Here is a 20,737-nt window from a genome sequence, read left to right as displayed (position 1 = left end):
CCAGCTAAAGAATGCAGGGGTATTATGCAGGGAACATCAGATCGAAGAGATAAGTGACGCCGGAACGCTGAAGCCGAGAGAGAGGAGAGAAGCCAAGATGAGAGTGTGAGGGGATGTGTAAGGAGAATGACGAGAGGGAACCAGTCTTTGAATCAGAATACTGGAAGCCCTGTGCTCAGGCTAGGAGACCGGAAAGCGAGACGCAATCAGAGCATTGATAATATGACCGCTCTGCCACCCTTGGTCGGGCAGTGACTCGTTCTCTTTCAGAACGTGGCCAAGGTAGGCGATACGCACGCGCTGATGACCAGCAAGCTGTGATAATACCAGTTAGAAACCCAGCAGCAGATCCAAACAGGCGTCCAGAAGACTTACCCCTGCCTCGTGATGAATCTTGCGAGTTAGAAACCCCACGCTCTGATCCTTACCTACCTGCAGCACCAAGTCTGGACCGCCACGGTCACTTAGCCGCGTCTGCACGCGGATAAGGTCCTGCTCACGGGTCTTGCCCTTCTCATCGCGGCGCCGCTCCAGATCCTCGTCGATCAACTCATCGCCCGAGGCATCGTCGTCCGTCGCCAGCCCACCGTCCGACATGGCCTTGGTATCCTCGTCCCGTGCTTCGTCGTCGGATCCAGGGACCGGGGATGTATTCTGGACCATGTTGTCGGGATCGCTGACGATGCACTGCGGAAGACGGTAGAGCATGCCTTGTTCGTCGTAGGCACCTTCGCACAGATCACCGGTTGGGATGGTTATACCGGCTGCATCGACGATGCTCTGCGCCGTGGCCAGGTCGCCGGCGCGTATCAGCGAGATCGTAGACGAGAGCGCCGCCCACACTTCCGGGCGGCCGGTCACGCGAGTCTCAAAGAACTCGCGGCGCTCGCGGTCGAGCTGAACGCGCGTCCAGGTGCGGCGTTTGCTGCTCCAGACGTGGAGGCGCACGGGCTCATTGTAGTGTTCGTCCAGTGGGATGTTGGGGGCGGGCCGTCGCGTGCGTCGGCGGCCGGAAGTTGTGGAGACGGAGGGATCAGCGGCGCTGTTATTGCGAGAAGTCTGCTGGGAGTGTTGGTCTCCGTCGTTTTCGGACGGGGGATGGTCGTCGTCAGGCGATGGCCGTGATGCGCAGCAACCCTAGACGAAAGCAGTGGTCAGCCCTCTTTTGTTCTTGAGAATCCGGCTGGTGGTTAGAGCGAGCGACAGATGGGCTGGGCCGATCATGCTGAGTGGAGGCACAAATGCATACCATGGTGAGCACGACGCTCCATACGGCAGAAGAGGGGAGGTCGAGAAAGAGCGAGAAATGAGGGGGGTGAAGTAGTAGCTGATGGAAGAAGCTCAACCTCATAATCAAGCCTCGACGGATGCTCCACATTAGTTGGGTCCGAGCACCACCACTATTTCTGCCAGGTTGCACTGCAGCGTTTCTAGATGCCCATCGATGCTAATGAACATGAATTTATATATATTTATATCTATATGCTAGCTCGACCCCTCATCCTCCGAGTCGCCAAAAATCGCCTTGAAAACCGCATCGCCCGGTCGCTCCGCCTCCAGGGCTTCGTTGCGTTCCGGCTCCACCGCAGGGCGTTGGATCTCTGGTGCAGATCCGCGTTCGTTAGCCCCAGGCGGAGGCGGATGCCCTGCCGACAGAAGAAGTTGGTTCATGGCTTCCTGTGACACCAATGCCTTGGGCCCAGTGTCTGTCTGGTACCCTCCCGACTGGAATCTCTTGCCCGGTCCTCCGCCCTCATCGCCCCCAGGCTGTTCTCCTGGATCCAGCTGCACATGGGATGGTGGTTTGACATTAAATCGTTTGCAAAGCAGACGAGCCGGATAGAAGGAGACAGTGCTGCGGGTCATCTGGCCAAACATGCCGATCTTGGCTGCTGCAACGGCCGGGTCCTCCGGCTTATCGGCGGGCCGGCTGAGACCCGAGTCGGTGGAGGAGTCGGGTGCATCGGAGCCAACTTTCGGAGTCGAGGACGCCGAGGTGAAACGTGAAGCCATTAGTCCCGACATGGGCTTGAATACCTCGGCGGCCCGGGCAAATTCTTGCATTTCCGTAACCCAGTCGTCTGTGCTGGAACCGGGCAATCGATCCGGCAGAGAATCTCGAAGACCTGCACGGATTTCGAGAAAGGTCCGATAGCGTGTGCGCTTGTCCTCGTCTTCCGAATAAGGCATCCAGCCGCTGACTGCTCGTGTCAAGGCTTGCACTGCGAGTTGCTTATCTAGCTTTGGTACAAGATCCCAGAGATCCTTGCGCTGTTCTGACTCGGACAGCTCATAACCCTTCGGGGCCTTCTCACCTAGCGCTGGGGGAAGATTGGTTTTTCCAGTAAGTTTAGCAATTCTGGCTCGAGCCTCTGGAGTCATCCAGTCGAAGATGGACTTTCCAGGCAGTTGGGCCTCACCCAAAACTGCGGCTCTGGAGGTTGGGTCCAGAGATGAAGCTTTGGCAGCATCGGCAGGAGATACGTAATCTGACGGATTTGGGTTCTGCTCTGTGGACAATGGTGCTTTGGATGATTTCCATCCGTTTGGGATTTGAGGAGACTCATATTTCTTGTCTGAAGAGAGAGACAGACCGGAGAATCCTTCTGCAAGAACAAATCCATCAAGTGGCAACCGGCCATCACGGCATTTCCTGAACCCCCCGGCACTCCGCGCAGCTGCGACCTTCTTCGATATGAAGACGGGCTTCGAACTCAACAGAGGATTGGATGACGCAATAGCCGGCTTTCCATCTTTCTTCCTTTTCTTCTTGTCTCCGCCGATGGTCTTGTTGTATGAGATCTGTGGGCCCAGAGAGTAAGGGTCCTCATCATCTGAGCCGGTGTCGTTGAGGATGCCAACACCAAATCCTCCGCGGCGTGTTTCTTTCGCCGTGGATATCTTTGATTTTCCCAGCAGAGCTTGACGCCCTTCGAAAAACGAATCTGAGCTCTCTTCATCGGGTTTACCGCTAGGTGTCTCCAGACGTTCCCCGAGGCGTGTTTCTCCCTCAAACCCAAGACCTTTCAGGTCTGTCTTGCGGATGAAGGCAACCATGGGAGGATTCTCTGGCGCAAAGAGATAGGTTTGTTCAGCTCCTTCTCCGCCCGTGGCAGCCCTATCGTCGAGATTGGCTTTGCGTCGGACCTTCGGACCAATTCCCTGACCCTCGCGCCACCCCATCTTCTTCAATAGCTTCACTCCCATGGTCTCCCCGCCAGCCTTCAACAAGTCAATAAGACCTGCCCGTCGCGTGGCATCCGTTTCTGTAGAACCAAAGCCTGCGAATCCCTCCGCAGTCTGTAGCTTCTTCGACTCCTCTGCCTCGCGCAAATCCTCCTCGTCCATGAAATCCTCCGCTCGTTGCTGCACCGGTTGTTTCGCATCCCGCGCGCGGTTCTGGCGAGAAGAGATGAAGGTAGCGGGAGACCATCCTTCTTTCGAGCCGACGCTGTTGAAATACCTAAAGGTGCGAGGCTGTTGTTAGCGCTTCCTGAATTTCGCGAGTGAGATCGTGTGTGCAGCTTGAAATGACTTACCCAGCACTAAATCCACCGGTAAATGCACCATGAAGTCGTTTCCTACCCCGTTCATCGGTCACCTCCTGTTTCCAAACGGGCATGTACGACCCATCGTCCCGGACGCCGGCATCGAGGGGCGGGAGCGGGGTTCCATAGACGACGTAGGGAGACTGTTGGGATTGAATATCGGCCTCAAAAGCTGCGCGAGTGCGTTTTGAAGTCATCATGATCAGTCGGGGGAGAGCATGACGACGGTGGTTGCGAGTTGAAGAGGAGGAAGACGAAGAAGAAGTTGGACCTCCAGGTGTTATCGCCGGGAGCCTAATCAGGTTTAGCGCCACCGAGGCTCTGATCTATACAATAATGAGATTTTTTACAACTTTATACAACTGTACACGTAAATCTCTAATACTCCTGCTGATTATTCCAGTATAGCGTGCCATGTTGCACCTCTCCTGTTGGCTCGAGGTTCCACCGTAAGATGAGCTTCGTCCACTGAAGCAAATGGCTCGCCAACTTGATATGGCCCACATCGGTCGGATGGTCCTTGGGATTGATATCGTTGTGCTGCAAGATGCCTTCCGTGGGAAAGTAGTAGACAAATCCCTTGTCCTTAAAATGGTCATGCACGCGTTTGGTCTCTTGCTCGTAGACGGTGCGTGGCACATACTGAGTGCCTTCTTTCCTCCATGGGCCCCATTGCGACTGTTTCCATCAGCCCAAAGGCACTATTACTCTAAAAAAGAGAACTTACCATGATAAGGACAATTGCATGAGGCCAAGTTTTGTGTATATCTTCGATCAGCTCCACGTACGCGTGGTAAAAGTCGGGGCCGGGAATCTCGTTCGGGTGCCGGTGGTCATTCCCTCCCATTTGGATGATGACAAGGTCCGCTGGTTGTTCAGCTTCAACGTCCCATTTCTCAAAATCGTCGCGGTTGTACATAGAGCGGGAACGGGAACCCGGATCGGGCGCTCGATGCCAATACCATGTCTGATTCCGTGAGCTCAAATCCTTGAATGTGTGGGGGCTGACATACCATGCCACGAGAATAACCTCCGTAACATTGCTGATCGACCAGACAGATCCCAGGGTAGGCCTAAATGCAAAATATATCAGTATGCTCGATAGAGCTTCTTGAGTAGGACTAACCGTAATCCCAAATTCAACATTCCCTAGGCCAGCTCCGAACAGGAAGGCCCATGAAGAGATGGTTTCGTAGGTACCATATTGGCCCGACGCCAAGCTATAGAGTGTGAGTATATTCAAAAACTTCAAGAAGTATTCAGATACTTACGACCCTCCTATAATTTCCACTTTTTTCTCGAAGGTTGGAGGTTTTGTAAGTTGAGTGTTTTCGTCAACCGATATGCCAGCAATTTGAACCGTGTGAATCGTAAGCAAAGAACTTAGAGGATGAGTAGGTAAACTTATCCAATCCCCCAATTGGTAACTATACAAAAAAAGTCAGTGGTTGTACATGATTTTCGGACTATGAGTTTTACCTCTCATTTCAAACATCTTCTTCGCTTCCCTCAGATCTTCATCCAATTCTGACCAAGGGCCGACAAATTGATAGGTCGAGTCTCTGGTCACATTGGAGAATTGCCAATCCAAAGATCCAATTCTATGTAGTTTTAGATCGGTGGAACCAATGTCAACCATGGGGAGGGTTACCTATAAGCTACCAAAACACCATCATTTGTTTCTGGGCCGAAGCTTATTGCAAGCTAAGATTGTCATTTAGAGCACTAGCATAACAGCAGAAGGATAATAACATACTTTGTCTCCTGAGAACTGGACCTTGAGTCCCGGTGCTCTGGATGAGTTAGACGCGACATAGTTGAGTTAAGAAGGATGGGAGAAACCAACGACCACCCTATGACATTCGCGATTAGAATCGATAAGACAGACGGAGGAGCATAGCGTCATACATGAGATATATCTGCTGTCCCAGCGGCCTTTCCACGATATTTCAGAGCTGTTAGGCCCGTAACTTCGCCAGGAATCATCTAGGTCAATCCGGTCGGCTTGCCCGGGATAGGCATCTTCCCTGATTTGACCATTTTGCAATATCGTAGCTGACACACACCACAACCACAGCAAGAGGGATAGACTTCGGTATGCGATCTGCATTCTGAGCACTCAAGCATAAAGGATGATCGTTGAACCACGCGGAAACCCTTTATTTTTCCCCCCCAGAGACTTAAAGCTGAAAGAATAGTCGTGTCGGTTACGTTGTTAATTATCGTCCACTTGTAATCTACGCGCGTGGAATTTGATGAGCCCCTTTTCACACGACCCCCGATGGCGTGATCTTGGCACATGTGTTCTAAAAATGCTCCCTCGCGGAGAATCGCATGCACATGATGCCGCTCAAGTTGACCAATTTGACTAGACTCAGATCCAAGAAGGGAAGTACCCTAATAGTTGTCATTTCGTCCTGATTGTGTTGATTCAACCAAGGTCTGTACTGTTTAAGTAGTTCTCGACCGTAGACCAGTTTTAATAAGCAGATACGGAGTAGAATGAACGCCAAGATTTGTGCCTGGAGGAACGGGAAGAGCTTGGCCCAAAATACTGCCATGATCGCGCAATTATTAGGGCTGATGTGATGATCATTGCCTGTTTCGCACCGGACCCTGAGGAAGTGGAGAGAAGAGACTGTAGATTATTGCAACCATAACTTCTTGATCTCCAAACTCAGGAAATCAACTGAATGTACCTTGCATTATTTCTATTTCAGTAAACACAAATTGTATTGCGCGTCTGGTTGAAATTATTGAAGTATTTCAGGGGTTATGTGATATCACCATTTTCGCTAAAGTTCGCGCCATCGGCCGCCAACCCCGGTAGTGCTGCCTTTCTCGCTTCAACATCTCCAATTAGAGTTTCCGCTCACACAAACCTCTTAGCGGAGTTAGCTGCTGGTTTCAATTTTGAAGAGTATTGTTTTCCTGATATTCCTCAAGCCCGGATGAGGTCCAGCATCCTGAGCTTCTCGGCGATCCTTGAATGTTGGAAAATGACACCGTCAACATAACACTTTTATCCCTTGCCAAGAGCTGACGCGATTGAGGCGAAATTTTTGCCATGGGCAATTTTCAATGCGGCCGTGCTATTGGGCCGGAGGTAAATCGGGCGACGCTGTGGGCGGGCCCTCTGACACTGTCTTGCTCACAGATTAGGACGTGTCTCATATGGTCACTCTTGAATGATTCGTCTCTCGTGGCGCAATCGTCCATGTCGTCCAAAAAGGGAAAACATCTGATGATGAAATCGCCAGGGAATGTTGCAAACCCACACAGTGAAAGCACTCGCCGCTCTGTGTTGAGAGAGAGCAGCGAGATCACAAATTTGCTATAGAGAATATAAAAAAGGTTGAGAGCCAGTAGATTCTAGTGTAGTGTGATGTATACAGGACCTAAATGTTTCGATGCTCAGTTCCAAGGGTTCCATCTAGCGCAGTCCCTGGAGATGAGATTGCATGGATATCGGCCCTTCGCCTAGTTCCTCGGCTCAGCAGGACCGATTGGAGATAAATTCTGCGCGGCAAGGGATTTCCCCCATATTGCCCATTCCTCTTGGCCTTGGGGTCCTTTCTGTAGTCTGGCTCGTGTGCGTTCGTCGATCCCCTGGCGTCCTACTTATTTCCGCTATTTGACAAATCCAATGATTCTCTCTTCTTGACTCTCTCGTGCTTCTTGTGCCTCTCGTGCCTCTTGTTTATTTTATTTTATTTTATTTTTGTTTGGTGTCCGCAAGCTGCCTGATGATATTGATGAGCCCTGAGGCTCTGTACTTCTGCCACAGACTGTTGGACCCGAAGTCACTCCCTTAACCTTTCCTTTCTCTTATTCACTTCACCATGGAGTATATGAAGCCTAATCACCTTTATGAACGTCTTCTGGACAATATTCCTTGGAAATCTGGCGATCCGTCAGTAAAAGGGGATCCCAGAAAAAGCGTTAAATGGATTGACGTATGTGATGACTCTTGCCTCCGCAGACAAAGTTCAGTACTGATGAACTCATCTCAGGGTTTGCGAGGAATCGCGTCTTTTCTAGTCATTCTCACCCATCTTGCCCGAGCTTGGGACTACGATCTTTTTTCTCCCCGCGATAACGAACGTGCGACGCCTCGTATCCTCCAATGGCCTGTTTTGCGAATTCCGTGGCAAGGCCGCATTGGCGTCACTATATTCGCATTCTTGACTGGCTATGTGTGCGCACTTAAGCCTATTAAGCAGTCTCGAAATGGAGATCATATGGGCTCCTTTATTTCTATCGCAAAGAGTGCATTCCGCCGACCACCTCGTCTTATCCTTCCCGCCACAATCGCAATGATCATTTCCTGGGCAATGGCGCAGTTCGGTGCATTCGTCGTGGCCAACCGGTCAGATTGCTGGTGGTGTCGCTATGCAGCCCCAGATCTGGCACCTACATTTTTGGAAGAGATAGTCCGGCTATTCAAGAATTTCCTCAGTACCTGGACGACGGGATATATGGCCTATGACGACCATCAATGGGCATTACTGCCACTGCTCCTTACATCAATGTTGGTTTATATTTTGCTGTGTGCGACCATGTTCGTCAAGTTTCGCTGGCGTCTGTTTATCTACTTGGCAATGTTTCTATATTTCCACCAAGATCCAGCTAAGGATATCGGTTCGTTCTCCACCATGGACTACTTGATGAGCCCCTTGACTAACCACATAACAGAGACGTTCCAGATGCAGGGCGTCTATGGCATGTTTCTGAGCGACCTGTCATACGAGAAACCCTTCCAACAGTTCGTTGCAGATCATAAATGGGGCCGTCGAATTGTAGCCGCAATCCTAGCCTGTGCTGGTCTGTTCATCTGCGGCTATCCAGGCGAACATCCGGAGTGGATGGGCTGGTCAGACATCATGTTCAAAGCGGCACAATATATATTCCCACCAGAGGTCAACATCGGCAAACGGTATACCGCAGTGGGCATCGACCTGATCATTTTTGCTATCTACATCTCCCCCTCGACAAAAGAATTCCTTTCGAGCAGTCTTCTTCTCTGGTTTGGAAAACAGAGCTTCGCCGTGTATCTGGTCCACGGAACCCTTCTGCGCACGGTGCTATGCTGGATGTTGTATGGAATCACCGGTCAGCCCTGGGATGGAAATATTGTTGATGAGCATGGGCAGCCAATCTACGGCGAGGATGGCGAGCCTTTACACCCGCACTGGATTCCACTTCGGAAGCCGTGGGTTGTAGCACTTTCTATGCCACTATGGATTGGGCTGGTGTATATATGTGCGTCTCTGTGGACGACATATGTGGACCCATTCTGTGCAAGGTTGACACAAAAATTGGAGAAGTTGATGTTTGAGGAGGTTGACGAGCCACCTCCATCATTGCCTTTGACCAACATCCCGATGACCACTACTTAAGGTTCGTTGTTGAGGATGATACTACCACAATATTGTGTAACATGGTCTGATTCATACTGTCATGGGGGTTGTATAATTTTTGCATTTACTGTTACTGTACTTTTTGCATATCGTCTGTGTTTAGCCTCGCATTACCAATGATACCTTTCTTTCCTCCAAAATTTGCACCGCAAGATTCACTTATTGCGATAAGAATTAGAATTCGCTTTTTCAAAGACGGATGGAAAAAAATTTTGAGAAGAAGCATTACTCTTTTTTTTCCTTTCTAATTCTTTCAAAACATGTTCATGGATTCGTCATCGTGGGGAAATTATGCTCGCTTCTATGAGACTTTAACACAATATGTAAATCATCAAATGCTTTTCAAAGTACTCCATCGCCCATGCTATTCAGGATTTTCTTATATAGTGCAATCAACCAGTTCCGGTAAATGGTGGTGTCTGGCCCTGGTGAAAGAGATGCCTCGACTGCTGTCTTTCGATCTGAGCAAAGAGAAATTTCACTCTTACACTTTCTGAGCCGTGGTTTTCCAGTAATGAGTGAGTCTAGATGTCGAAACATATCATTCTTCTTGAATAATGTGCTGATAGGTCGTAGATGCATCACCACGAGAGGATTCGAAGTAGTATCGCACAGGGTCCGGACTAACTCCGAGAAAGCGATACCGAGATACACGGAGCAAGCAACAACAAGACCTAGCCAGAATGCATTGTGGGATCGTAGGATATGTCTGGACAATTCCACATACATGGCACTCGCGCCAAACCAAGTTGAATCAATCCTGGCCCAGCGGTGCATGGGTGCAGACGAGAGCGATTTCCATCGTTCGGATGTCTGAGGCTGATCTTTAAATCTGTTATCCATCTCATGCGACAGTAACCTCAAAGCAGGACTGTAAGTTGTAGAGTTGATCTTTGACGCTGTGCTGGTAAATTCGTGGATCGCCGCCACGGTTGCAGTATCACAGCAGCAAAGCTCAAGGACACACCATGGCCGCTGGAGAATCATTAAAAGAGATTGCATAGCAGTGCCGTGTCCGATAACACAGTGTTTGGTAGATCTTGTGGCATTGATCAGGAACCATGGGAGGGTGTCCCGAGGATGCGGGCGACCTTGACGATGTGAACATGGTAAAGACTTCAGGCCAACGGGAGAGTTCTGATCTAATGTAATCCACACAGGAAGAACATTAGACACAGCAAGGGCAGATGCTTTAAGATCTGCATAGAGCTTGGCATCCTCTTCGATGCTACTCCAGTCTGGAGGCCATGCGACAACGGAGTATATTGCGAATGAGTCCCCAAGAGCGACGCCGCCTCCTACATCGTACGAAGCGCAGATCTGAGCAGCATTTTTGCTGAATTCAAGGTGGGTTTCGCTCATGAGGTCCTCTGGGTCAAGGAAGTCAACATGACTGTTGGTCATCGCCCGCTCACCGGCGTCGGGGTGAATGAGATCCCGCGCGGTCACGTGGACCAAAGAAAAATAACCCGACAAATCACTCTTGCCTCTTTTTATAAAGAAATGTAGCAGAATAGGCTCCGGGTATATTGTTGGTTATTATGAGCCTGGTTATTCTTTTTCCTCATCGGGACTTGGCGTACGGAACGAATATTGATGTTGAAGTGTCGACGATCTAGAGTGTGTCACACAATACGGAACAATAATATGATTTTTAACCTATTTTCATATATTATAAGTATCAATTAAACAAGTAATCATGCTAATCATCTAAGTCCGAGGGCAATAGCGGCATATCCAAGGCCTCCTTCATCTCCCTGACTATACGTCTTGACAAGCGTCGTGGGAAACCAACCGCGTGGCTTTCGAACTCGGCGAACATTTTCTCCATAGCTGAGTTCCTCCAGTTGTTTACTGGTACTCCCTGTTCGTCATCGATTGGAGAATTGCCTAAAACACTCTCCAAGATCTGGATTTGTGCCTCTTTCGATTCCATTTTCTGCTCTCCTTCAGCCTGCTCAGCTTTCTGTATCTCATTGATTTGAAATAGAAGGGTCTGCATTCGCTGAAATACCGGCATGTCTGGGAGCAGACCCAGTTGGATCCAATTTAGTCCCGTCAGCCGACACCTGGGGTCGACTTCGAGAGTCAATCTGATGATTGCTTGACTTCGAGACTCGTTCCCCACGACTTTGACCATGTTTATCGTGCCGTGGGCAATCTTTTGGAGACTCCGCGCAATTCTGGTGGCCACTACTTCAGCAATTGATGAATAGAGCAAACCCCCTAAGAATGCCAGCTGCATGAAGCTGCGCATGTTCACCATACACGCCACAGACGCGATGCCAGACAATGTCCCGGAAACGACCCAAAGCCAATGGAGGCAGTCTTTGGTCCATTTTTGGTCATACTCCCAGGTTGACCGCGCCCATTCCTCCAGTTTGTCCTGTGGCCCCTTGAAGACGACGGTCCCGCCCTCCTCTCGTTCATAGACGGCGTATCGGATGGTAGAGTCCTCTCTGGTCTTTGGCTTGTGGATCTTGACCATGCTGGTGAGAGAGACAAACACCGATGACATCCAGTGAAATCCATACAGGAAAAACAGCGTAAAAGCCCAAATATCCGCGAGCAGGAGGGCGCATACCATGCCGGTAATGAGCATGGCGCCGTTCACCAGACCGATCAGATCGAGCAACAGATTATAAGTCCACCACCAGACGGTGCCGAGAGATTTTCTTATTTGATCTTTCCTCTTTTTAATATCCTCGTGCATGGCATCTACGTAGACCACGGCGAAATCATTACCGGGGAAACTCGAAGTGGGAAACGAGATTGCTTCACCGAGCCAGACATTACTCAGATTCACAGGCAGTTGGCGAAACACATTGCCCGAGATATCTGACCGAACGGGAATCATAGTCGTGTCTTTGGCACACATTTTGATCGCGGGATGGATCCCGCTGAGCGTCGCGGTGAGACTCTCCATTAGCATCTGCATTGGAGGTAAAGTGCCCCCGATCATCGTCATATGGGGCCAGGTGAACAGACCCCGGTCATACTGAGTGTACAGCCGGGCAGCGCTCTTATCAGCTCGGGGGTTGTAGAGCACTGCCGCAACACCAAGAGGATCAAAGGAGACTTGGTCATCTTTCTTATTCAGGGTAGCACTCGGGGCGGAGGACGACCAGGGAAGAGTCGCTTGGGTCCGAGTGACTCCAGTGAGGAGAAAGAAGCATAATTTCTGAAAGGACAAGCTCAATGACAGCATGGAGGAAGGTTGGAGAGCCATCAACTATGAGCAACCAGGAACAGGAGAAATCATGGCACCATTTTGTGGTCGTGCTGACGGGCCGAGGCGCTAGTTTTAGCGTGGACCCACGGTTTGCTTTTTCCGCCATGGATTTGTTTGACCAGTATTGGGCTTTTTTTGCAAAATGTACATCTTCGGAATTCTTATAGAAAAAGTGCAATAGTAGCAGAGTAATAGCACATTATTCAACAGCAAGTTTGACGACTGCATCGGGATCTTTTTCCCTTCCGTTCCCCACACCACGTACAGCTGCTGGTATATTCGACCCCCTATTTGGCCCTTACTTCCAAGTCTACTCGTAAATACAGGTATAGCTAAAGCGGACCTAAGTGTAACCATTAAAGAGGGGACCATTGGCCTCTCAACTCTCCTTCATTTGGTTCGAAATGGCAACATGATTATTAAAAAGACAACCACATTCCCTCGCATTACTCGACCGCTAAGAAACCACAGCAATATTATGCAAGCGGAATACAAATATACCTTCCCTATAAACTTATACTTGATATATTTGAAAGAGTACATCACTAGAAGCTTGATAGAAATTCCAATGATACCATGCAACGACTCAAGGCTTCTGATGAAAGTCGCCGGGCAACTAAGCCACATGTGTGTTTCCTCTAAAAGGAAACGGTAGCATTCGTAAATCTTGCTGGTATTTAATAGCTAGTTGCCTAGATAGAATAGGTACTTGAACCGCTTCGACGAGTACGCACACTCCGCTAATGCTCTAGTGGTAATTTATCGGGCAGTTCAGGTGGCAGGTGTACAATTCTCTCTAGATCGAAAAGGCGTTGTCGAGGATGGGTAAAATTTGCAGGAATTCAGGCGAAAAAAGGAGTATGTACTTGTAGCTGGGGGTTTATCGAGATCCAAAAAAATGGCTAAAATAATAGCCTAGTCACATTCCAAGCTGTAATGAGCAGAATGGATTATTAGTGGTGTAGCTGGCTGTAATTAGCCACTACGAATGATCTAGCCATGTTGATTCCCGTCCGGAATGATCGATCAACATTGTATAGTTCAGATCGATATTTTTAGCACCTTCCACGTGATTGGGACCATTCCCTATTGGGCCAATACGGGGTGATGACACTTCTGACAGATAAAGAGCCGTGTAGTTCATGGGGGCAGAATGGGAGTACTATCATCAGCATTATGTTGACTAACTGGTGCCTAGTATATATGACATCCAAGTGCCTGTTCGTGGATGACGTCGGTGGTCTTGTCTCGATACCTTGGCGCCGTGTGTAGTAGCTAGAATATTTGAAGTAGGTGGCCTGAATCAGGGGATCATAATGGCTGATATAGTTAATTATTTCATTTACCATGAACTAACTAACACTAATGACCCAGCAGGGTCCGTCTAATGTAGCCAGTCCCAAATCCAATCGTCTTGGGTACCAACTTCCGCCCCCGTTCTCTGGTACCTTTGGCCCTCCACACCCTAACTTACTCCCCTACCTTCCTCCCCTCCTCCCTCTCTCTCTCTCTCTTCACCTTCATCCCAAACACCTTCACACCCGCTTCCTTCCTTTCCCCTTTCACCCTCCCCACATTCCTTTTATCGGACTGCACATTCCGATTCTCTCCTTGAGTGAGGCCCAGCTACTGGCCCGTGCTTGGGGCAGATCCCTGTTTCCTCGTCAGCGCCTGCCTCCCCGCTCCCTTTACCTTTGACCGACTCTTATTATCATCCCACCGATCGTGATGTCGGCCCCGGCGCCTGCTTCGTCGTCGCCCGTCGTTCGCAGCCACTCTACTTCGGCTCGTTCTTCTCATCGTCCACCTGCTTCAGACGCGCCTCAGCGCACTCGCAGCGTGGCGGTCCGACCGACCTCATCCTCCCAGCCCCCTCCACAGCAATCCCATTACTCCCACGCCAAAACCCCCTCCCATGACCGTCGCCCTCCTTCAAATTACGCTGCCGTCGATAGTGTATCGCGACGGGACTTCGAGGCGCCCAATGTCGGCCGAATGCCCTCTCGTCGTGAGGCGTCGGCGGAGCGATCTCAAGAGCGCCCATCCACTGCGTCTCGAACTGAGTCGACTCGAAGACATCACCAAAGGAACCCTTCTGCCCAGGGCCATCAACGAGAGAGTGTCGATATGACATCCGCCACGGCCACCACTGCGCCCGACCGTGTGGCGGACCCCTCACAGTCTGCGACCGGGGCACATCCGCCCACCGCCTCCACACAGCCTAGGCGTCGTACCACAATCACCACGCCTACGGGCCAGTGGGCCTTAGGGAAAACGATAGGCGCAGGAAGTATGGGCAAGGTCAAGTTGGCTAAAAACATGGAAACCGGGGAACAGGTAATCAGAGAATGATCCGAATCTGCCGTCTGAGAAAGAAGTAACTGATTTCAATTGCAGGTTGCGATCAAGATCGTCCCCCGACTTTCGACCGAAGAGCACCGCAGCAGCCGTGACACAGAGCGCGCAGATCGCTCCAAGGAGATCCGAACAGCTCGAGAAGCTGCCATTGTTAGCCTTGTGAATCACCCATACATCTGTGGGATGCGCGACGTAGTGCGGACCACTTACCACTGGTACATGCTGTTTGAATATGTCAACGGCGGGCAGATGCTGGACTACATCATCTCCCATGGCAAACTGAAGGAAAAGCAGGCACGCAAGTTCGCGCGCCAGATTGCCAGTGCATTGGATTACTCCCACCGCAACAGCATTGTTCACCGAGATTTGAAGATTGAGAACATCCTGATCAGCAAAACGGGGGATATCAAAATCATTGATTTCGGACTGAGCAACCTCTTCTCCCCCAAAGGTCTCTTGAAGACATTCTGTGGCAGTCTTTATTTTGCTGCCCCAGAGCTGCTCCAGGCAAGACAGTACACGGGTCCTGAAGTAGACGTTTGGAGCTTTGGAATTGTTCTTTACGTTCTAGTTTGCGGGAAGGTGCCCTTTGATGATCAAAGCATGCCCCAGCTTCATGCCAAAATCAAGAAAGGCGTTGTGGAATATCCTCCAGGGCTCACAACAGGTATATTGTTTACCCTCTACCTTTTTTGGTTGGTGACACAGTTGCTAATACTTCTCGGCAGAGTGTCGCCACATCATTTCTCGTATGCTAGTCACTGATCCCAAGCAGCGTGCCAGCTTGTCAGAGATCCTGAATCATCCGTGGATGAATAAGGGTTTCAACACTCCTCCAGAAAATTATCTCCCCCATCGCGAACCGTTGCAGCTTCCCCTGGATCCAGAGATCATCGAGAAGATGACGGGCTTTGATTTTGGTCCTCCGGAGTACATCACGACCCAACTGACTAAGGTCCTGGAGTCGGAAGAGTATCAACATGCTGTGAGATTGAGCGCGCGCGAAGCACCAGCATACAACCCCACCGAGAAGAAACGTGGAGTGTTCGATTTCTACAAGCGACGGAATTCTGCTGCCAGCCGTGACACGCTTTCTGCACCTTCTGCTGAGGCTGTTCAGCTGGGCAATGACCCACTGAATGCCTACAGCCCTTTGGTTTCCATCTACCACCTTGTGAAGGAGAAGCTTGATCGTGAGCGAGCCGAGGCTCGCCCTGGTGCCCTTGCCCTTAATCAGACCCCGAGCGATCTTCAAATGCCAGACGTCCCAGTGGCCGCCCACACCAATCAGTACCAACTTCCAGGAGAAAAGGATACTGGCCAACGATCCCGCCCTCGAGCCAGAACCCATGGCGAGGAAGAAGTCACGGAGGGTATAAAAAATCTGCACACCTCTTCGTCATCTGGCCAGGCAGTTCCACAAGACACTCCGGTCAAAAGAGCGGGTACTGCTGCTGGTCTCTTGAGACGATTCAGCACACGCAGGACCAAAGATCGCAGTCGCGACGCCGAGCGGGAACGCATCAGCACTCCTAACACTCCCAACACTCCCATCCTCAACGTTCAGCCACCTGCCGACTCTGCCTCTCCATTGCATCGTGGGTTCAGTATGCGGAAGTCTCGGCGTCCTGACCCAGCCTCTATTCCCTCTGGGGGAAGCCAGCCCCAACATCAAGATCTTCTCACAGCTCCAGGATCAGCTGAGCAGTCAGCCAAGTTCCTTGAACGATCTACCAGCGTCAATTCGGCAGATTATCGATCCCGAAGGGCCGCTCGTAGGAGTGACGCTGACGCCTTGGACGTGGCGGCGGATCGTCATCCACCTTCAACTAGTGGCTCCGACCAAAACAACCAGAAAGACCAGTCTGGCACAAGAACTGGTGGACGCACTCACGCGACACGGACGATGTCACTGGGCCATGCTCGTCGAGAGAGCATACAGGCCCGGCGAGCACGACGGGAGGCCGCCCGAGAGGCTAATGTCCCGGAGGAGACCGATGCTGATATTTCTGGCGCGGGCACAGCCCTTCAGAGCGCCAATGATGGGGAAGATCTGTCTAAGCCGGTGTACCTTAAAGGTCTCTTTAGTGTTTCGACCACCAGCAGCAAGCCCTTGCCCGTCATTCGAGCCGACATCATCCGTGTTTTGAATCAGCTATCCGTGGAGTATCATGAGGTCAAGGGAGGGTTCAGCTGTCGCCACGCCCCCAGTATTGATCTTGAAAAAGTGTTGGATACCAGTCCACCCAGTCCCGACAGACAGGGTCAGGTCCCGCATCGCCGTCGGATTAGTTTCGGTGGACTGCTTGGTCACGATGAGCGAGAGGAACCTCGCACTGGACATTCGAAGCTACAACGCCGAAGTCAGGGCCCGCCGGACCAAAGTTTTACGACGAATTCTGATCAATCTGATGAATTCGTGGCCCGAAACCAACCGCAGTCGACTGGCGAGCGAGTCGTTGGCGAGACCACCACTCGAGTGCAGAGCGACACCGGCGAAAACATGATCCTGCGTTTCGACATTCTTATTGTGAAGGTCCCTCTCTTTTCGCTGCACGGCATCCAGTTCAAGAAGGTCGCAGGTGGCATGTGGCAGTACCGAGAGATGGCCAAGAAGATCCTGGATGCTCTGCGATTGTAGTCCGGCTTCCTTGGATTGGTTGGAGAAGAGCATGAGTTTCTCTATTGAATGATTGTTTGGCTATCCTTTTCCCCCTTTTTTTCGCCATTGTCCTGTTTTTACCATCCATCAACGACGCATCCGCATGAGCATCTTCCATCATTGTCCTGATATTATTGCATGCGCATCGGAGTGGCCCTCGAAGATCAAAGAGCCATCGATTCCCATCCATCCATTCCATTCCCATTCCCATTGTCTTTTTGTTTTCGAAATCGCATCCTCCCCTCCCCCTTCCCCGGTCTGGCTTATCCATCCCCAACACGCATCGTCCGTTTAGACATGTGCCTCAATCTTCCATGGTGTATGATAAAACTCAGCGAAGACGCACTCGTGGATGCGCCCAGATTTTGTGTGTGTTCGGTATCTATCTGCCTCCCCTGCGAGTGATTGTTGTACCGGCAGGGGAAAGGCGTTGTATATTTTCTGTGGGACAAATCGATATGATTTTTATGGAACTAAAATACACCTCCTTAGATCAAGTCATGTTTGCGTTTACAATATTTAAGGAAGCGGACCTTATGCAAGTGTGCTTAAGATCGAGAACTGCGAGGAGATGACGTTTAGCATGGCTGAACATAGGTTCTCTGCCATTATGTTAGGCGGGCGGGGTTGGCCAGTTCGTTGGCGAACTTCGTGCAGCCCGCTCTCTTAACACTTTGATAAAGCGCCAGAGTCTATCGGCATTTTCTATTCACCAAAAAGGAAAGGAATGGAATCAGTTACTTACTTCAATAGTGAACACCAAATGACGGGAATTCCAAGGTTAGGGGTAAAACTTATAGGTCAACTTAGACGTAGTAGGCAAATAACTTACGTAAATCAACTAGTCAAGCAAACATATAGTCCTTTATTTGTCCCAAAGGCGAATTTGAAATGTCATAATAATTGTACCTAATCTGTTATAGAGCCTTTAGTACCTCTAATAATGGTGATCGGCCCCTAGACATTTGGTGATGTGGGAACCCGATGGGCACGGGAATCCGCGTTTTAGGGGCGGTAATTGCGACCACTATTAACATCCAATCAGCCCCCTAAAACCAGAATTGACCACAACATGCCACCGGCCGCCCAGTAGTCATCGCATTACCTTGGACGCATCACTTCTTTGTTGTTAGGTCAGAAATAAAACAAATAAGCCTAAAGCTTCTAAAGTAATGCAAAAAGCCAAAAATAAGACCTATGTCTCTCTCGAGACACCTTAAACTTCCTACATAGATGTGGCTATAATAAGTCAGCTAGAATGCGGGTTGAAGCGGCAGATTCTTCAGAGAAGCCCACCACTCTTTTGACCAACCCAACCTACTCTGGGGGGGGTTCTCTCGTTTTCCCCTTACCTCCGCCACCCCCCGTCCACTCCCCAAGCTCTCTCCTCCTCCCACCAAGACAACGAGAGGCTATCCAACTTCGTCTACTCTCCAACCTCACTGTCGTCTCCTATCTCAGCCCTCCTTCTTTCACTTTATTCTCCTCTCTTGGTCAGCCTTTTTCTAGGCCACTAGGCCACTCATTCCTCTGTTCCTATCGCCCGATTCTTTCTTATCGCACGTGTCGTGGCTGTACTCTCACCACTCGGTCCACCGCTATGGCGCCGGCAAGCAGGGGCTGGCGCCCAAGCCGCTCATATCAAGCTATCGTCGACTTGACGGCAGAGGACGATCAGGAGAACAGGATGGTAGGTAAACCAACTAAACCCATTTCTTGCTTTTCCTCCGGCAGTCCGCTCCCGTCCGCAAACTTGCATAGACGCCTTTGATAATTGTCTTCAGATACAACTTTTTTCAGGTTGTCTCTGTAGCCTGATCTGCAGTTAACTTTTTTGAATATCCGTCCCCATACACTGCCTGCTTTGTCGTCAACATTACTAGTCAAGTCTAATAACCAACTACTCTAGTTTCCAGCCAAGATCGCTCATTTTATCACTACGATTCCACAGAAACGCAAGACGACAGAGGGCGACAGATCGCCTATTCCACGCGCCCTATCTTCTCAGGCTGCGCTCAACGCGGGCATCGGCAACAAGAGCCGTGACCAGAGCGCTGACCAGTCCTCGCGACAGTCCTCGCGACGGCCTGACCTGTCTACGGATTCCATTAGCGTCGTGATTCCACGACCTTCTCCTAATCTCCAAAGACAGATCGAGGCGACAGAGCAAGCCTTGTCTTTGCCCCTTGGGGTTGCGACAAACTTCGTCGAGGTCTTTACTCCTAATCACTTCGAGAAGATGGCTGGCTATCGCAAGTACTCGCTTTCTCGGCCTTCCATCTCGCATTCTGAGACACCTCTGGCGATCGGTAGTTCCCCTATGCCAGCTGGCAAACAAACTCTGCTCTGTACTACTGTCAATTCCGCAAACGAAACTCGCAAGACGCTGCAATTCAAACTGAACTGCATCCAGGGACCGCCTGTCTCCTACGACGTCAATGACCCCAAAATCCTTCGACGCCTTGCATCCGACTTTGATTTCATAAACGAGTACAAGTTGCACAAGGAAGTCGAACCGACTCCACAAGAGTTCCTCTATGGCTGCAGCTGTGACCCAATTTGCTCTGACAAGTGCGCCTGTCTTTACAAGGACGAAGATACTAGCGAGACGATCATCCCTTATTCCAATGAGGGCCTTCTGACTTCCGATTTCCTCGAACGCAAGGTCATGATCTCTGAATGCAGCTCGCAGTGTGAATGCAGTTCTTCTTCCTCGGATGAAAAGTGCTGGAACCATGTCGTTCAGGAGGGCCGTACCATCAACCTGGTGATCTTCCATACGGGCCCTCGTGGTTTCGGTAAGCCTACCTACTCATTGCCTATCAATCCATATACTAAATCCTATAGGTCTTCGCTCTCCTAGCCCTATTCGCAAGGGACAATTTATCGATAGATACCTAGGTGAAGTCATCAGCAAGGAGAAAGCAAGCATTCGCGAGGATGGCTCGGAGAAGGACCAGTCCTACTTGTTCAGCCTTGATTGGTCCGGCGAGTGCAAGTACGTGGTGGATGCCCAGAAGTTCGGCACCATCACCCGCTTCATGAACCACTCTTGCAATCCCAATTGCAAACTGATCCCAGTCTCAACCGAGCAAGGCGACAATCACTTCCTGTACGACCTGGCGTTCTTCGCGCTTCGCGATATTCCGGCAGATACTGAGCTTACCTTTGATTACAACCCGGACGCTGAAATGGTCGAAACGATCGATCCCGATGCTGTCAAGTGTCTTTGCGGGGAGGAGAACTGCCGCAAGCAACTTTGGCCTAACAAGCGAAAAGGCACCAAGTAATCGATCGGCTTCATCGACATCCTCATGGAAGATCTCCCGTTGGCTTCATTCATCAACCACCTCCTACATCTCATTCGACGATCCCGACAACTACCCTTTGTTCCCAGTCGACACTTCCACCCCATCCACCTTTGTGTGTTTTGATTAGCGAGCGACTCTTGGGGAGTTTTCTCTCCCTATCGTGTTTTAATAGTGATTCCCCATAATTTCCTCCCATCATTCCCCCA

The 20,737-nt window shown here is 50.4% G+C and overlaps 8 protein-coding genes across 8 annotated transcripts; 3 read left to right on the top strand and 5 right to left on the bottom strand.

Annotated features, from left to right (window-relative positions):
- Window positions 1-180: 180 nt before the first annotated feature.
- Window positions 181-1,252, bottom strand: N7510_004022 (uncharacterized protein; the record flags this gene model as incomplete). Its single annotated transcript, XM_056975948.1, has 3 exons — window positions 181-315; window positions 376-1,137; window positions 1,250-1,252. 3 exons carry the CDS (start codon window positions 1,250-1,252, stop codon window positions 181-183), a joined length of 900 nt encoding a protein of 299 aa, XP_056835904.1.
- A 233-nt stretch (window positions 1,253-1,485) lies between these two features.
- On the bottom strand, window positions 1,486-4,694 carry N7510_004021 (uncharacterized protein; the record flags this gene model as incomplete). Its single annotated transcript, XM_056975947.1, has 5 exons — window positions 1,486-3,463; window positions 3,540-3,842; window positions 3,934-4,226; window positions 4,276-4,621; window positions 4,675-4,694. 5 exons carry the CDS (start codon window positions 4,692-4,694, stop codon window positions 1,486-1,488), a joined length of 2,940 nt encoding a protein of 979 aa, XP_056835903.1.
- A 571-nt stretch (window positions 4,695-5,265) lies between these two features.
- N7510_004020 (acetylxylan esterase) lies at window positions 5,266-5,658 on the bottom strand (the record flags this gene model as incomplete). Its single annotated transcript, XM_056975946.1, has 2 exons — window positions 5,266-5,339; window positions 5,391-5,658. The coding sequence occupies 2 exons, from the start codon at window positions 5,656-5,658 to the stop codon at window positions 5,266-5,268; spliced, it is 342 nt and encodes a 113-aa protein (XP_056835902.1).
- Window positions 5,659-7,390: 1,732 nt separating this feature from the next.
- N7510_004019 (acyltransferase family protein) lies at window positions 7,391-8,947 on the top strand (the record flags this gene model as incomplete). Its single annotated transcript, XM_056975945.1, has 3 exons — window positions 7,391-7,504; window positions 7,562-8,189; window positions 8,244-8,947. The coding sequence occupies 3 exons, from the start codon at window positions 7,391-7,393 to the stop codon at window positions 8,945-8,947; spliced, it is 1,446 nt and encodes a 481-aa protein (XP_056835901.1).
- A 363-nt stretch (window positions 8,948-9,310) lies between these two features.
- On the bottom strand, window positions 9,311-10,372 carry N7510_004018 (uncharacterized protein; the record flags this gene model as incomplete). The annotated part of the gene is made up of 1 exon (XM_056975944.1): window positions 9,311-10,372. One exon carries the CDS (start codon window positions 10,370-10,372, stop codon window positions 9,311-9,313), a length of 1,062 nt encoding a protein of 353 aa, XP_056835900.1.
- Window positions 10,373-10,670: 298 nt separating this feature from the next.
- N7510_004017 (uncharacterized protein) lies at window positions 10,671-12,176 on the bottom strand (the record flags this gene model as incomplete). The annotated part of the gene is made up of 1 exon (XM_056975943.1): window positions 10,671-12,176. The coding sequence occupies one exon, from the start codon at window positions 12,174-12,176 to the stop codon at window positions 10,671-10,673; it is 1,506 nt and encodes a 501-aa protein (XP_056835899.1).
- Window positions 12,177-13,928: 1,752 nt separating this feature from the next.
- kin1 (putative serine/threonine protein kinase Kin1) lies at window positions 13,929-17,199 on the top strand (the record flags this gene model as incomplete). Its single annotated transcript, XM_056975942.1, has 3 exons — window positions 13,929-14,537; window positions 14,598-15,225; window positions 15,287-17,199. 3 exons carry the CDS (start codon window positions 13,929-13,931, stop codon window positions 17,197-17,199), a joined length of 3,150 nt encoding a protein of 1,049 aa, XP_056835898.1.
- Window positions 17,200-18,820: 1,621 nt separating this feature from the next.
- clrD (uncharacterized protein) lies at window positions 18,821-20,510 on the top strand (the record flags this gene model as incomplete). Its single annotated transcript, XM_056975941.1, has 3 exons — window positions 18,821-18,910; window positions 19,130-20,018; window positions 20,068-20,510. 3 exons carry the CDS (start codon window positions 18,821-18,823, stop codon window positions 20,508-20,510), a joined length of 1,422 nt encoding a protein of 473 aa, XP_056835897.1.
- Between the last annotated feature and the right edge of the window lie 227 nt (window positions 20,511-20,737).

The sequence above is a fragment of the Penicillium lagena genome (genome assembly GCF_028827675.1).
Source record: "Penicillium lagena strain IBT 129212 chromosome Unknown utg000002l_segment0_segment0, whole genome shotgun sequence".
Lineage (NCBI taxonomy): Eukaryota > Fungi > Ascomycota > Eurotiomycetes > Eurotiales > Aspergillaceae > Penicillium > Penicillium lagena.
Note: the sequence above shows the minus strand (reverse complement) of the source record. Positions and strands in the feature narration are given on the sequence as shown.